The sequence below is a fragment of the Centruroides vittatus genome, unplaced genomic scaffold (genome assembly GCF_030686945.1).
Source record: "Centruroides vittatus isolate TY-2023 unplaced genomic scaffold, ASM3068694v2 contig_790, whole genome shotgun sequence".
Lineage (NCBI taxonomy): Eukaryota > Metazoa > Arthropoda > Arachnida > Scorpiones > Buthidae > Centruroides > Centruroides vittatus.
Genome location: NW_027122510.1, coordinates 92128 through 110724, shown reverse-complemented (window position 1 = coordinate 110724; position 18597 = coordinate 92128). Strand labels below are relative to the sequence as shown.

The window sequence follows — 18597 nt, the reverse complement described above, 5'->3', positions numbered from 1 at the left end:
ATGTACTTTAATTGTTTATAAATAGAAAGGCTTTTGCAATGTTAAGTTAACTTATCATACAATAACTTACAAGCTGATTGATATGATCAATCACCTTAAAATTATGCTACAAAATTTTAAATGATCTCCTCCATTCGTATAAAGTACACAGGTGTAGCATGCAGTGTTAGAAATGACGCAAATAAACGAATCTTGGGAAGTGCAAATGTTTTAATAATATAAACTGACATATACAATCAGAGATAATGGGTGATTGGTAATTTTTAAAACACGTCAAACATGGCAGAAATTTTCGATGTGTTGCCTTTCTATATTCTGTTCCGTTCTAGCAGATGACGCTACGATCTGTTGACATCCTCTATCGTATTGTTGTCAGATCGTAGCGCCATCTGCTATAAAATTTTTTTATAACTAACAGCGATCTCATTTTTTTTCTTTCGCATATAGAAGCGAAGAACTGCAGAAGAGAATAGAACTCATAAAAGAAATTGTTGTGAGCGAAATTAACTTTTCTCTTTCCACTTTATATTGTCACTGATCTAATGTAAGATGGAAAAATCTGGTCGAATTTACATTAAATTGTTTAGTGGAACTGTTTAGTGGGTTTTGATTGGTTTACTCAGTTATAGAAATTATTATTTCTGCGAGGAAAATATTTGTCGTGTATAAAATACAGTTTACAGAAAGATAATTTATTATTTTATCAAATATTCAGGATAAATTGTTGCTTTCTCTCTTTTGTGCCACTTACATTATATAGGTCAGTTAAATTGATATCTATGAACTTTTTCTTTTCAATTAAATAGTTATTTCTTTGTTAAACCTAGTGCTGAGTGCATCATTTCTGTCGTACTGTCTCACAGTTCTTCACTCGAATCCGATCACTTACCCACGCGGCCGCTTGCGTGACCTACTTTCAAAAACAGAACAATTGCGGATTTTATTTCGTACGGGACTCAGTAGTTTCATCCTGATGTAGTGACATCAAAGAAATGCTGACCCTTCGGTCACATTGGTGACAGAGCAGTAATGAATTTTTGAATGAGATGTAGACAATTCGAAAGAGGATGGACGCTAGTAGAGAACAAATTTTCCAAGATGAGCACGCGGAGAGACAGCAGAAATTGCACTTGCGTTAGGCGGATTTGAGAGCACGATTCCTTTAATACCCTTCTTTTCGGGGAATCCTAGTGGCCTTAAGATCACTGATTTCTTTGAATCGCTAGATGAAATAGTAAAACTAACCAATTAGGCAAAGACGCAAAGTTTAGGGGTTGCGAAACTAAAATTGACGGGTATATCCCGGGATTTTGCATAAAAAGACCCAAAAATTAGAGAAGTGGAGACATATAACGAGTTCTAGAAACTAATGATCAAGCGATTCGAAATAGGACCCTACTACTTACAGATACAAATATTCTAAGTCTGCTTTCAAGCGCTGGACCAGGTTCTACAAAATTATGCAATGCTATTGCAGACTCTAGCATCCGAAACCATGCATGTAAGTATATTTGATTTAAATTTCATAAATAATATGTATGATAACAGTTGATAATAACTTAAGATATCGTAAATTCAGAAATATAATTTGTAATTCTGACAATAGAAAGAAATTTGGCACTGCTGCTTCTCTTAAATGTACTTAATATTTATTTATTGAGAATTAGGATGTGGAAACGAGATGCTATTTGAACTGCAATGTGGAGCCTTACTTTTCCTCCAAATTTATAAAAATATATTTAAAATAGTCGATATAAATAAGTTTTACAGGACATTTGAATCGTTTGAATCAAATGATGAATTAATGATTTAAATTAAATCTATTACACAGAATTACAGCAAAAGATTAAAGTGAAGTAGAAAGTAGATTAAAGGGGTTTGTTTATTGGAAGGCAAGAAACGAATGAAAATCATAAATTTATCCAAGAATAGAAAGGTATGGTTTTATTGATATTTCTATTTTGCACTTATATAATACACTTACCACTGGATATGTCCCGATACTGATACTGGTATCGATACTTCTCCATTGGTGTCAGACGTAGTATTGTTATATTTTTCACAGACGCTAGATCTGACCAAAATAAGATTTTGCAGCCGAATCAAAAACCGAAATAGAATTTTAGGCTATTTTCGGTTAAGCTAAACTTACAAAAAATCAAGCAACAAACTGCTTAACTTTTCACAGCAACATTTGTTGGTGCCATCTGTTTTGATATTTTATTTTAAAAAAAACTTTTTGCTATTTTGAAATAGTTAAAAATATAGAGTTTAATTTTTAAAGTAAAGATGGGTTTTATTTTTTTTTAAAAATTTAAATGCTAAATAATGAATAAAATCGTCATTAAATCTGACCCTACTGGAGATACACACGATTCCCAATATCTCCTCATCCGCTCGATATTTAACCACCAAAATTCAATACGATCAATCTCCCTGATACCTAAATCTTTCGGCAAAATTTCAGAAATTTTTGACAAAAATCATAGGAGTATTAATACATTAAATCTACTCATGATATCGTTATCGATACTTTTGTGGTATCCTGACACAGGTAAAGTTTTTTTCCCGTTGCGGAATTTCTGACACTTGCGTGTAGAGTCACCTAAATTAAATAGAAAAATTACAGAATAGGATAGAATCCTATTGTTGCAGAAGGAAGCAGTCTACAGTGGGAAGTTAACCTCAATGTACGAGAGTATCAAACTCATCACAGGGTTGAGAGAAACCTACAAAATTCGTAGGAAGTCAACGAAAGTAAAGAGAGTTTCCTTCCTCGAAGATTGACCACGTGGCAATAGAAAATGACAACAGGGCACCTGATACGCTTCTACTAGTCAGATAGGTCATTGGCAGTTTTGAGGATAAATATTCGTGCAATTAGTCCAGTTTATCTGAAAGGCCTACTTCTTCGTAAAGCTCCCGTGTGGAAGAGTGGTCTTGTGTGGATCTATAGATCCTTATTGTAATATATTGTGTAAATTTTTAATAAACAAATATTAACTAGGAGTAATTTCAATCTAGTTTTTCGGAAAAGTCATCGTCATCATCGTTAAACAAATAATGAGCCTAGAAAAACCATTGCTTTGTTTTTGTAGAAAACTAAATTTTGAGGCTTCAGTGGGCTGAGGCTTGTTCAAGTAATCTTGTTGGTCTAATTGAATAAGCCCTGTAATTACATTGGCTGAAAAATATACAAATTGAAATAAATAATTATTAATAAGCAGTACGTCAAACTCTTTCATTACTTTCTCCAATAGTTTTCTTTGTCCTTGCTTGTCTACATGATGCAATAACTGAACTGATAATTCTTTATTTTTTCTATCAAATAAGTCATTCATATTTGCACAAATAACCTTGATAATATTCTTTATAGACATGAAAACAAATTATATAACGTAATAATTAACTCAAGTTTAAAAGGAATAAAATTAATTTTTGAATATTCTTCTATTAATATGAATCACAGCTCATAATCGTGAACCACACCATAGCATTGACCGTATTTCCTACGGACTATAGAGGTGACGCCTTGTTAGCATGTTTCAGTTGACACTTTATGGCTGTAAATACAACTTTTAATGTAAACTTCTGGGGTTATATTGAAGCTAGAATGACACAGTTTAAACACAGAAACAATTGAGCTTTGTAACCAATATGTTAACACTCCAATTTCACTTGGATGAATCGAGATTTATATTGAGGCTGTTCTCCATCTGAACATCTTACAATTATTTAAAAGACTTCCTGATTCGTATAGATCAAACAGATGCAGTATATACTGTAGAAGCATTTCTTTTCTGTGTAAATTTTGAATGCAATTTATTCATTACAATCCCCCTATTACGACAGATGTTACGATGACACGGACCGTCATGACCATAAGAGGCAACGAATTTTTCCAGAGTCGTAAGACAAATCTTAACCTTAGTCACCTCCGAACATTTATTTCAAATGTTTTGACAGTTGTTATCAATTTTAATATAAACAACACTCGGTTCAATGTGAACTTCGAATAGATTACATCATGATTTGTATTAGTCATTTCCCCGACCAAACAAGTATAAAAAGGGTCGGATACAGACCTCCGGGCGGCCATTGACAGAAGTCCACCCGCCATACTCTACAGCGGACGTCAATCAGATTATCCTGGCCCGCCACATACTCTACGGCTACTACTTCCGGCCCGAAGCCGCCCTCATCTACGCCAAGTCTTCGACGGTCCACTTCCGATACTCCACTAGATCAGCCTCTCCAACGATCCATACGCAGCGAGAGTCGTGAGGTATATTTTACATAGATTACAAACTCTCTCTCCTCTCTCAGTTAGACTAGTTATTGTTATAAGTTAACGAATAGTTATAACTTAGACTAGTAATTACCGAACATTAACATACAAACGACACGGCCGATAAATAATGTTATTTTAGTTAAACTCTAGAATAGGTAGATTATAAGCTACGTTTATTTTGCGTTATTTTTGTATATATTTGTTTGCCTGTCAAATAAATTGTGTTCTGTTATGTCAAACCTGTCTCATCAGTGAGTACGAGCGACACCCTACCACCACCTCACTCACCCTCCCACTCGATTTTTGCCCTCCTATAGCCATCCTATGACAGAGAAGCGGGTAAGCAGGGTCAAGCCCGCGGCTTAATATAAATATTACAATACTTATTTAAATATTTGATATAAGATCTTTATAATCAAATGGTTAATATTGCATTTATTATTATATAAGAAATTTATTACAGTTATAGGAGCAAAGGAGTCGATGATATTCATATTCATTGCGATGTAACCAGCGGAGTAGAGTACAACGATTACACGAGCGATATTCTATATTCTTTGACACCGTCTCATCCACTTGGAAATTTGATAAAAATTGAAGGGATTAATCCCATATTTGCGGACATCAATAGAAATCGTTATATTTATAGAATTCGAATGTGGATAACTGATCAGGATGATAATTTGATCGATCTTAACAAATATAATGATTTCATTATATTTGTTAAGATCGATCAAATTATCGTCCTGATGTTAAGATCGTTTGTTAAGATTTGTTTGTTAATATCGATCAAATTATCGTCCTGATGTTAAGATCGTTTTTTAAGATTTGTTTGTTAAGATCGATCAAATTATCGTCCTCATGTTAAGATCGTTTGTTAAGATTTGTTTGTTAATATCGATCAAATTATCATCCTGATGTTAAGATCGTTTTTTAAGATTTGTTTGTTAATATCGATCAAATTATCGTCCTGATGTTAAGATCGTTTTTTAAGATTTGTTTGTTAAGATCGATCAAATTATCGTCCTCATGTTAAGATCGTTTGTTAAGATTTGTTTGTTAAGATCGATCAAATTAATCAAAATTAATCAAAATTCTATAAATATAATAATTTCTATTGATAGAAATGATTATATTTATAGAATTCGAATGTTGAGATCGATCAAATTATCAGGATGATAATTTGATCGATCTTAACAAACAGGATGATAATTTGATCGAATCTTAAATAGTTTATCGTTTAATTTCAGATTAAATGAATGAATTACAATAAGCATAGACTGTTAGTTCGAAAAAAAATATTATGGTGGGAACATATTTATCGATGCAATTATAATACTTTATTACATAGGCAATATGTATGAAAAGTTTTTAAATCGCCCATTATAACTAAATTCGTGTAACTATATACTGCTATAATAAAATCGATAGAATCATGTCAGGGCATTGGATTATTTAAAGAGTGTGGTTTTAAAATATAAAAGTGTTCTACTCGTATTTTTGACATTTTATTAGTTATGTTTTGAGGATTGTCTCATAAATTTTATTTATATTCTATTGATGGAGTGACGATATCAATTCTGGATTATAAAAGTCATTTGCAATGAAGAGAAGAGAATTAAAAAAGAGTTTATTCAATTAAAATTTATAATAAAATAACATTTAAATATTTTGGGGAATAATGAATTATTACTAAATTTTCTAGTAAATTTTTCACGTTCTTTTCTTACTTGCTTTTGTAATTCGAAGAGATATAACAATAAAGAAATGTATATTGTTAAACTTTCGTGCGATTTGACATTTTCAGCAAAGATTCATATTAATATTATTTTAGAAATTATATAAATTTTAAAATGATTCATAAAATAAGTTGTAATAAATGTACGACGAAGAAAAGAATAAAGGTTGTTAAACCATTGAATGATGAACAAAATTCGAATTTTCCTTACCATTTGGTCGATAAAACCGGGTGTGAATCTTTAAACCAATGATATTTTAATATTTGTATTATATCTAAATTTATTACGAACAGTACTTTTACGTATTATTTGAAAGTAATTCAAATATATTTATATATGAATTTACATCAGAATAGCTAAAGTTTATACCATTTAAAAACGTGTAAATTCAAATTCAGAATCTTCTTTCATAGCACCGAAAAATGCTTCTGGATCATGAGAATAACATTTAAATCTTTCTTCTGTTTTTTCTATAAGTTTCTTCACTTTATCGTCTTCAATTTCTTCACGAACAAAGCGAAATGTGCCTTGATTGAAATTTTTATTTCTTTGTTCTTCGTACAACTTCAAATACTCTTCGTTCTTGCGAAAGAATTCTTCGTTAGCTTTAATCATATTATTGGCTTCAGTAGGATCGAAACTTGACAACTTTCCTCCGTATTCTAAGGGCAGACAATCGGGACTGACGAATTCGTATAATGTTGACATATCAAAATGAAGATGCACCTGTAATTTACAAATAAATTATAATTACAATATAAATTATAATTCACTGCAAATTACTTAAATTTATTTCTCTCGTAAAACATTGATTAGGAAAGACAAACAGAAAGAAATTCATTGAATTTCAGAGGACGTTATTTGACGAAACTTAAGCTCCTGTTTGAGTAAATAAATGTCATACATCACCTTATTTAATGAATTCAGTTTTACATTTACTTACTTTAATAGCCTTAGCTTGTTGTTTAAACAGCAATATAAATTTTATAATGAATTTTGGGTTAATGTTACCTTAGGATCCAAAATGGCGGCCGGGGAAATTTTTCCCTACTTCGGAGACTGCGACGGGGAAAAATTTTTCCCTAGAGTCGAGACGTCGACGACGTGGGGATTTTTTCCCGTTCGGTTTCTACCCTGCGTTCGACGTTGCCGAGTATCCTGTAACCTCGAAACGGAGACGGTAGTGTGTAAATTTGCGACGGTAGAGGGAGCCTTTTCGTGACGTCGTGCGAGAGTAAAATCGGCGGGAAATTCGTAGGGGTGTTACGAACGAATATGCAAATGCATGATCTGCGACGTGATTTCTGTTCATTTCTGGGCAATTTTATGCAAATCGACTAGTTTCCTGTTGGAATCGTTTACTGCTGTGTTGCGACGAATTGCGTATTGGATTAATTGCTGTGTTTTTTTTTCTTCGTAACGATATTTCATTTGCACACAAATTGCTATCGGTGAATATTTATTATTATTAATTTCTCCAGTATTAGTAAGTATTATTATTTCTTTTATTACAATTTAATCCTAAAAGTTAGAGAACCAAGTAATCAGAAATTAAGGAAAGACCGTGTTTTTTCCTCTCCTTACCTCCCCGCGTTTAGTTTATTGCCAATTGTTCGATAATGACTAGTTTTGCCGATTTGAGTTGCAACGACGAATTTTGGTCGAGATGCACTTCCCGTGATTTCTACAAGTTAATGGAAGACGACTTTTCGGAGCTAGGTTTGCCTCCCGTATCGATAACGCATCGAATTTTGCTGTAAAATTAAGCATACAGCCGACCGAGTCCGTTTGCATTCATTGCGATGAAGATAAAATGCTTCATATGTCAGGTGAACGACAGATCAGAAAACACTGTGAATTGGATCGTTTGTAAATACGTGAATTCCGGCAGTACGATAATAACGGACGAATGGAAAGGATATATGCACATTGACGACATAGAAGGAGTAGCGGTCGAACATAGAACAGTCAACCATTCGAAAAATTTCGTCGACCCCCAAACAGGAGATCATACTCAGAATATCGAACAATCGAAAAGTGAGTAAAAAACTCCTCTTTTTGTTGTTTTTTATTGTTTATTTCGGTTAAAAAATCCGCGGAGTCTGCAGAGAAATTCAAGATGGCGGCCGGAACCGCGGCCATCTTGAATGCAGGGGAAAATTTTTTTCCCGTCGCAGTCTCCGAAGTAGGGAAAAATTTCCCTGGCCGCCATTTTGGATCCTAGGGTAACATTAACCGAATTTTGTCCTGTCGAACAATAAACAATCGAGTAGCGTGTTGCGCAACTTTCTAGGCTATTGTGAGAGTTTATTTAAAAAATAACTGTTATATTATTAATCATAATTTTAAACACTGGGTGTGACACTATCTGTTAAGAGAATTTATTTTAAAAGTTGTCATCGTTATTAATTATTATAATATGGAAAAAGCAATATCTATATTGTACGTTCTGACCATATCTATTTCCAGTACGTTAAGGTATTTACTTATAAATTACATTTACGTTTTCTGCATCAGGTTCAAGCTTATTTAATTCAAATTTATCATATTGTACTTGGGCCCAGCTGTACCTAGACTATCGGCTTTGCAAAAACACATAAAAGCAGCAAGAATATCAGACCGATAGTCCAGAAATGTAAAGGACCGACATAAAAACTGGAGAAACGTTTACATAGATATTTATCTGAACTGATTAGGGAGGGAATGATCGTGCGGAGGACCCACAAAATTTAATAAATGATCTTCAGGTCTTATCTTAAATGGATGAGGAGATTGGTTGCGTCATGGACTTTGAAAGTCCGTATTCATGTTATCATGCGTTAATTTAAATCTTGCGCAGATTGAACCCAGGTGTGTCGGCATTTCATAAGGATACGAAGCTTCTTGCAAACGTGGAATGTTTTCAATCATTCTTCAGCTTTGACGGCAAAATCTGTAAACAAAGGAAAGAGGTTCCAATGGACAGCCAGATGTCCGGCTTACTCTGAGAGTTAGTTTTACGCAGATTAGAACAGATCACTATTAGGAGTTATAGGGAAAGCATAATCCTATTCAAAATATACGTTGATGATGTATTTATTTTATGGAGGAATGATAGAAGAATACAACATTTTTTGAATTAGATAAATTCCAACAAAGATACTTAGCACTTAGTAATACAGAAATGCACTTTTTAGACATTGACATTTCATTCAATATCTGTTCCTTAAGCACGAAGGTATACATAAAACCCCCTCACGACCCATTATACATCCCTTCATTCTCCAATTATCCACATACTTATAAACTTCCAACGTTTAGAGCTCTACTTAGAAGGGCATTCCAGTATTGCTCCAACTGGTACGAAAGGATGTAGGAGTTAGATAGGATTAGAGCCGTTGCTAGGACTGGGATTTGGAGTAAAAGTCATTGAAGAATTAATAAGTTCTTACTCAGATCCTAGCAAAGAGTGGACGAAGACAACTGTAAACAACAACGTTACTAAGTTCACTTACAAAAGAAGCATGTCCAATATTAGAAAAAAATCGAGGATTACAAGAACACAAAATTACTGTACAAAAGTGCTCTCACGACTTATAACTTGCTTCAGAACAACAAAGATACGATCAAGAAAGAACAATTTGGGGTATAAAAGGTACCATACAAAAAGACTTAAGAAACATATGTACGATGTAAACAAGAAGCACCATTCCAAAGCTGGGGCAAACTGATGAAACGTTCAAGAGAATTGATAACCTGACCATGGCCTGTTGATCAGGTTGAAAACGTTCGTTTAAAGCAGTAAAGTTCTCAGCAACGTAAGGAGTATGTGTTATAATATTTAATGAGTCTGAGTATAAGTCAAATTATTGTTGAGTTTCCCCAAATTTGATTCTATTCGTGTTATAAAAGTTTATATTTAAAAGAAAGATTTAAAAAAATAAAAATTTAATGCGAATTAATAAATATTTAGAAATACTTACCCTGTCTCTCAGTTTACTTGGTAAAAGTGGAATAAAAATGCTTAGAATGGCCTTAATGACGATATTCAAGTTCACGAAATGAATTTCACTAAATCGAGCCTGATACGAATCTCTCTAGTAAGGAAAAAATAAAAACAAACCTCATATAAACATACGAATTTTTTAGATGTATATTTGAAAAATTTAATTGTAAAAGTTGATTAGAAAATATTACTTTAAGTAACTTTTTAAAAATTTCTTGCAGACAATCTATTTCTCGCCATATTACATTTGCATTGTAAATTCAAATGTAAAATATCAGTGAAGATTATTTGTTGAAGGATTTGACTTCTACCCTGCTTTCTTACCCCTTAATTTACAATGAGTATTACGGGTGACATCAGTTCTAATTTGTTATGTTTTCTGATTATCTGTATTTTAGACTTACTCATAATTAAGGAAATTCTCATCGATCATATACCATACAATGTGGTGGTGACTTTGACAAAGTGAATACATTTTTTGTAAATTAAAGACACAGTCGATTCAAAAGACCACCATTTATTACGTGCTTTTAGATTAAAGAGTGGAACAGGATGGAACACTATTAGAAGACGTCGTAAGACCAACCTACTCCAGTTTTTTAGAAAATTTTATATTTTTAATTGGATAAATTTTGTGTTTTTTAAACTAAAGGCGGCCAAGTAGCCTAAAAAGAAAGGTAAGGTCGTCCAAATGTTTTAATCTAAAAGCACGTAATAAATGGTAGTCTTTTGAATCGACTGTGTCTTTAATTTACAAAAAATAAATTTAGTCATCCGAAGAAAGAAACAAAAGTGAATACAATAAAACCTGTCTATGGCGACCACACACCGTTTCTTCAAAAAGTGGTCTTTTAGACAGGTGGTTGTCCAATACTGGTGATGCTGTAATAATGCCGGTGATTGCCGTTAAGATAAACAATTTTCATTTTCTCCGATAACTTTAACCCGATCTTCTAACGACAGAATTTCGCATTTCTATCGTTTTTCAGACAATTTCAAACAAACAGAAATGAATTTCCTTTGTTGGTAGACTTAATTCATTAACACCTGCACCTAATTTCAAGAGTGGGAGAAATGCCCGAAATGGGTTCCAACAAGAGTTTGTGCTAGTCGCTTAGTCAGTTGTCGTATGTTGTTTCGGAGCAAAAATCAATGCCCTCGGTCGCGTTACACAGGTGGTCGATTAATACAGGTAACTTATACGAAGACTCTACGTATAAACTATTCCGTGCCAGAAATTTTTGCTCGTTTTGACAGGTGCCCGTCGAATGCAAATGGTCGCCTAAGCAGTTCTCACTGTACAGTACATTATAGCCAAAAGTGAATAGTTACAAATAGAACTTACTTTCCTTAATTTTCTCTGTTTTGTATTTTCAAAACATGCAAAATTGGTTTAACTTTGTTTCTAAATGTGCTGATAACAACTAATTCTTTCATATTCTTCATGTTTATCAAACTAGAAATATTATAAAAATTCTATAGATTCCTGCTAATGATTTAGCTATACATTCCTTTTCGTTCAAACTTTCAAGAATTCTTCAGATTACAGAAAAAATGTATTTCACGTAATATACTGTTTCCTATATGACATAATTAACATATAAGAATAAAATATTATTAAATCTATATTTATTTTTCAAGCTGCATGTTTCTACACGTACTTTAAATTTATGTGAGTTAGTACAATTTTCCGAAATGTTTTTATTTATTTTTATAATTATTGAAACCGTTAATCTGGTGTTGTAAATTAATAATGCAATTACTGTTGTATAAATTTACATATAAATAAGTATTACATATAAATTACGGTTTACTTACAAATAAAACTTTTGTTACTGAATTCAGAAAACTTGGCGTAAGTTGTAGAAAATGTGATATTGATATTCCCTCTGCATTTGCTATAATTACGATTTTTTTTTCTTGAGATCGATGTAAATTTAGTTGTAAGTCAAAGAATAGCATCATAACTCGAAACATTTCACATCCATTTGCAACAGAAGTATCCCATTTACCTGAAACAGTAATAAGAGATTTCACGTATAAATGAGAAATATCATATAAAATTGAATACAGCAGTGCCTCGCACTTCGAATTTAACTCGTTTCACGATACAGTTCGAACTCTGAATTGTTCGAATAGATTTTCCCAATTAGAAATAATGAATAGTAAATTAATCCGTTCTCAGACTCTAAACAATACCCATTCGATAAACTTAAATAGCAAATATACATAATTTAAGGTAAAATTAACAATTGAATGCCCTAAATATTGAACAAGAAAATAGTAAATAAAACACGTAAATACTGCCCAATTAAATGAAAACGTTATTTATTGTACCATAATGAAGAGTGAATGTTTATTTTCTTTAACTGGGAGGAGGTTGAAACTTCGAGATATTCAAATATTTTGCAGGATTCGATTCTGTTTGTAAAAATTCTGTATGTATAGATGTGTGTGAATGTGAGGACACGACTTTGTTCATCCACTTCGAAGCTTAATAACTCCCGTGTTTTTCCTGAACAATTTCTGAAATTTTGCAAGGAGGTTTGTACATCAGGGGAATTGGCGCTATTAAATTTTGGTTGTTAAAGGCCAAAAGGGTGGGATCGATAGAAAGTGGTCGTTTCTCGTTTCCAGTAGGTAATAAACTAATTAACATTTTACTTGTTATTAGCATTTATATATATATATATATTTATAAAACTCATCCGTAATATTGAAATTAGTCTTATTTGTCATTATATAATAATTAATTATATATATATTTTTAATAAAATATTATAACAGATGACACGCACACAATTTTAAACGTTGTTGCACAGAATGTTAAGCAACTCGTTGCTGAACTTTTTATGTTGATCTCTGACTCCGTTTCATGAATTAATTTACAACGTTTGTTTAATCTGTACAGTTTTCCAGCCCTGGAGTACATCAAAAAGGTTGATAACACCCGCCTATTACTTCTCATTTATTCACACCAAAAAGATATTTTCATCTTTTCAATCACACGCGATCTCCTGGAGGTCAACGTTGTGACATATTTAGCTATATTTTCTGCTTTTATTGCTTTCCTGTTTTTTACAATAGTGCACACCATCTACATCGACAGCTCAAACATGGCCTCCAGATCTATCAGTCTTTTTTTTCACTTCAATCGTAGATTCTACAATTTTCCACTTAGTATTTTTAGCCAGCTCCCTCTTCGCGAATGTCAAGGTAAATAAGAAAGAGTGATATCTATAACCAAACATACCAAAAATAATGTGAAGGTCACACGAGCGCAACATATCTTTGGCTGTCTATGTGAAAGAACCAAGAGGTTCTTTCACGTTAGCTACGCTAATTTATAATTAAACTTAGTTACAATAAATAGTAGCATACAATATATTACGTACTTTCAACAATAGAGTTAATACCATTTATAATACTAGCAGATGAGCCCGGCGTTGCTTGTGCATAAACTAACAACAGTAAACATTAACAAGTAAGATTATTAGATTATTTTGTACTTCTAACCCTTCTACAATATTATATATTTAAAAATTTTTTAAATTTTATCTTAAATAGTAAAAGAAATATAAAACATTCTTTATAAACTTTTTCACAATCTACATTTATAAATATATATAAGTATTTACAATGATATGATATAATAATTTTAATTTTTCAAATTTAATATAGAGTTGAAGTTTAAATTTCTCAGTATGTTAAAGTAATAAATCACTAATCACTCTGGAAAATCTAAAATGTCGCCACCATTTTGCCAGTTTTAATTTTTTTTTCCGCCATTTCAAATGATTTATCGCCACCAGTTTTACTTACTAATTAATGCAGGTGCTGTTATCCTTATCAGTTTGGCATGTGGAAAGGAAAGGTAACATGTAAAATGTCATTTACAATGGGAGGGCCAGACGTTCCGGTCTCCGATTCCAACGAAACTTGTGAGCCCGTTGCCTTAAACAAAAACAGTTTCTTGCGCAAATAATAGTACTCTCTTCTCAAGCGTTTCCGAAATGGACCTGTAAAAATTTAGTGTTTAGCTTATAAGTCTGGAAATTTGAGATCCAAGATTGATGAGGGGTCAAGTGAATAACACGATATGAACTACAATTAGCCGATGTGAGTTCAAAATTTTGGGTTAGTTTTTTTGTGTAACATTATTATATTACTACTTATTAGCGTTATTATTACTTTTAGTATTGAATATTACTTAATAGCGTTATTACTACTTACTAGCGTTTTTATTACTTTTAGCGTTATTATTATTATTATTTCGCAGATTTATAGCTTATTATACAACAGATTATAAATTATAATGTTATTTCCTGTTTACCGTAAACGAGCCTCTGTAGATAGAACTATCCATAATATTAACAATTAAAAAAATAAAACGTTGAGACTTGCTACCTTATTTTCGCTATTTTCCTACCATGCAGTAACGTCCGAAGCTTATTCGCTTGTCAGAACATAGCATGTAAAATATGTGAAAGTAAACGTGAAGAAATAAGTTTCTTTTAACGACGTAAAAGAGTTAAATCTGCAGAAGCTTGTTTTCTCTAAACAGAAAATCACATCACAATTTTTAATCTCTTGCTTTATAAGGTTTAAACATGAAAAATAATAATATTAATAATAAAGTTAAAATTAACTAAATTAAACCTAAACTCCAAAGGTTCCAACCTATATCGTCTTTCTCCAGAGCTTAGCATTTTACTCGCTCCGTTATCTGAAAGCTTGAATCTTCCAAACGCCTTTAAACTAAACACTAAATTTTCAAAGCTACAATCTTTGGAAACGCTTGAAACGAGGGTCCTATTATTTGGCGACGAGCGGTTTGTATTTAAGGCTATGTGCTCACCACGTGTGACGCCATTATGTAGCTAGATGTATGTTGCACGATCTCCCATTGTACGGAAGCTCGACATTTTACTGTTTTTCCTGAAGTGTGATTTGTGATTCAACTTCACGCTGAAAGTCGAAACAAGCGAACTAGCATTTTATGGCCACTTGCTGTATAGGGCCAAAATCCGCAAGTGGCGATTTTGGCCCTATGCGGCGAGACCCCTGCAAATATATTTATATGTTGTCTATTAATAATGTGATAGCTAAATTTTAACACAAATTCACCTTTTTGCTACATCGTTACTTTCTTTACAAAGTGTAAGAAAAAATCGTAATAATGCTTACCGTATTCAAAAATTAAAACATATCTTCCATTCTGATCTGGTTTAGGCAAAAATTGCATAACATTCAACAATAATGCATGCTCCAGCTTGGAAGGAAGAAGATCTTTAAAATATTGAGGATATTGCACTCTAATATCGTAGTAATTCTTTAGCAATTGCAGCGATCTTCCCATGTCATATTTTCTAGCGCGAAGAATTCCCAGAAGGAAGATGTCGTCCATACAACATTTTATTCCTTGACCTTCTACGTTAAATAAAAAATGTCACTATTTTAATATCTAACACCATGTTTAGTACATATAAACTTCTAAAGTTTGATTTCGCATTTATCAGCATATTACTCTAACGTTTACTACGAGGAAGTATTGAAATCGTCACAAATTTGACCCCTTTTCTTGCAAATCTCGATATTTTGAGCTTTCTGAACTAAAAAAAATAGTGAAAAAGTAAAAAAAAAATTTCTTGTGGGTATGGATTTAATGGTAACAAATAAACTTTTAACGTTTCTTTAAAACGCATATAATATGTTTGAAAGATATTCAATACAGTGTGAGTTAAAGCCTAGAAGTCTAGAAATTTGGATAAGTTGCAGAATCAGTTTATTGAATTAGGTTGATGCGAATACCTGAAGAGCAATACCATTAGTCCCCGAAGAAAAATAATAAATTAAATATATATATAGTATTTCTAAATAAAATAAAACATTTTACTTACTTATTATTTCTTTAAAACTTTTCAGAGCATTTTCATCCCAAGAAAACTCCTCTTTGTCTTCCTCAAATATCGAACTTTTTATTTTCATTCTCGATACGTAGTGCTGTAATTTTCAATTAAATTATTTTTGTGTGTGATCTTAAATACAATCCGGTGACATTGATAAATTACAGCGCTTTCGCGGTGAACCATTAAACTAACGTTCGAGAAAGTACGCAGGCGCAATAGTGCATATGCAACACTCGCGAAATTACACTAGATTATCTCCCCATCTTGTTTCTGAAGTTGCTTTATTACTTCAACGGTTATTACAAAGTTAATCACGAATAAAAGATAGTGTTTAATTTTTAACAAAACGGAAATTAAGCTCGGTTGTTCAGAAAAGATACTAAACAATAAATATGACGTAATTGACAATGTCAGATTATTATCTTTTTCGGTAATTATAACATAACAGGAGAAAATATTTGTAATAGGCTAAAACTTTTACAGACTAATATTGATAAAATAATATTTAAAAAAATAGAATTAATTAACTGTTAATTTTTTTAATGCTTTTATATCGATGAATGGGTACAAAATAATCCTGTATAACACGTGAAAACTTTAAATAATACGTATTTCATTACGAAAATAATATATAACACTAATTAGTTATTTTATATTATGTTAATTAATTTACATAGCAGCTACCAGCACAGAAATTGGACTGGCGTACTTACCTAAGTCTTTCTAATGGGTTTTCTTATATGAAGATGAAAACAAAGTTTTCTTGATTTCTCATAACATCCAATAAGAGACTTCCTTACATTATGGCGTTGTTGCTTTTTATTATCTACGAGTTTTTACGATTTAATATTTGTACTAATCTAATACCAATTTACCTAAACTTCATTAAATATCTGTTTAATACGATCTATAAATCTAAACAGCGCGTTTATATATCTATTATATACATCAATACATTTGTGAGGATTTTATTACCTACAAGATTTAGTTAGAAAATCCCGTACTTCCAGAGTAGCATCTCGAAATCTTGGCCAACAACTTTGACAATTAGTAATTAAGGTTATGAATGTTACTTAAATTTAATTGATATATATTTCTTCTATTATTATAAAAGATCAGATCTATAAGTCGTATTCTGTCACAGCTGAAATAAATGTTATAGTAGTAGTATTTTTCTTAATTTAAATGGAAAAAAAATTTAATAAAGATAAAAAATTTATAAAGTATTTTAATTAAAAAATTAAATATATTGTTTTACTTGTCAATTAACTAAATTTTGATTTAAAAAATTTTAGTGGTTTTATTCCATTTTGTTTTAGATCTTACATGCGAAATTTTCGAATATACTGTATTAAAGTGTTTATATTTAAATTAAATCGATGTGTTATTTAATTCACAGCTTATAAAAACATAACACGAGCAATTATTTTATTATGACATCGTCATAATGTAGGGATGAAATTCAATTTAAAATATATGCTCTTCACCTCATGTTAGAAATGATCTGCCTCTTGTACAATATGCTTTTATTGCTTACAAGAGTTGTCCCGGTCGTCTATCTCACTCCTTTCAGGAGAAAGATTTCAATTGAAACAACGTGACTGAAATCTTAAAGTTCCTATATAGTATTAACTATATGCCACTTCGCCACGATGAAACCATTGCACTTTTCTCAGATTTCTATTCAGCGGCACCTTCTACAAGACAAGATTTTTAATTTCATGTCTGAACCTTATTTTTAGCCACAGCAGTACTCAAATTAATTCGGACAAACTGAAACCCTCTTTCAATTAATATGTTACTAAAATACTTCCTCATAACAACTAATTAAGCATTTTATAAATTTTTTTTATAAAGATAACATATAGCAAAAAAATATTTAATAATTATTTTCGCTTCTTTCACGTTTGACTTAATTAACTGTTATATAATTTATTTTCCTGTCTGTAAATAATAAAAATGGCTATAAAAATATTATCAACGTTATTTATGCCAATTTAAGTACTTAAATTGTCTTATGGTACTTCCTTGTATCTGCATTTTGAAATAAACCATTATTTCTGTATTAATTAATGTATTGTATATCAAGTATTTTAGTATTTTTCTCACTTATTTTCTTTGTTCTTTCCTGTCGATATGATGCAATAACTGATTAGAAATTCGACAAACATTTAAAATTTAAACAGGCTTTAAGCCCCCATTCAATATCCAAATTTTACCTTTTATATATAATATATAACAAAGGGTTACTGTTACCTTAAGTCGCCAAGATGGCGGCTCGTCTCTAATTCCAGCAGGGAAACAGCGGGGACGCACGTTCTAACCTAACGTAACCTATTCTAATAAATTACCATAATTATTAGCAACCAAATTATTAGAATAGATTAGGTTAGGTTAGAACGTGCGTCCCCACTGTCTCCTTGCTGGAATTAGAGACGAGCCGCCATCTTGGCTACCTAAGGTAACATTAACCTAACAAAGTAAAGGTTTTCGGCATAACGAATTCGTTAATTGTTTGCTAAATTAATCAATAGTAACACAACCATAGCAGTCTTGTTTAAATTAAAATGTAAGAAATTAATACCAATAACAATATACTGTATGTTTAAATAAAGAAAGCTAACAGGTAAATCAACCAATTAGGTGCCAAGGCTTATATTTAATATGACTTTT

General features: G+C 31.7%; 1 protein-coding gene across 2 annotated transcripts in view; it reads right to left on the bottom strand.

Annotated features, from left to right (window-relative positions):
- Positions 1-16661, bottom strand: part of LOC136981733 (alpha-tocopherol transfer protein-like) — a 149082-nt gene extending 132421 nt beyond the window's left edge. The window contains exons 1-6 of one of the 2 annotated variants that reach the window (XM_067278084.1): positions 16638-16661; positions 15916-16018; positions 15203-15445; positions 11834-12027; positions 9993-10106; positions 6293-6756 (exon numbers count right to left, since the gene is read on the bottom strand). In XM_067278084.1, the coding sequence (XP_067134185.1) occupies positions 6403-6756; positions 9993-10106; positions 11834-12027; positions 15203-15445; positions 15916-16003 (993 nt within the window). In that variant the 5' untranslated portion in view covers positions 16004-16018; positions 16638-16661 and the 3' untranslated portion in view covers positions 6293-6402. Of the gene's footprint in view, positions 1-6292; positions 6757-9992; positions 10107-11833; positions 12028-15202; positions 15446-15915; positions 16128-16637 lie in introns of those variants that run through there. The other variant, XM_067278085.1, reaches the window with a different exon arrangement.
- Between the last annotated feature and the right edge of the window lie 1936 nt (positions 16662-18597).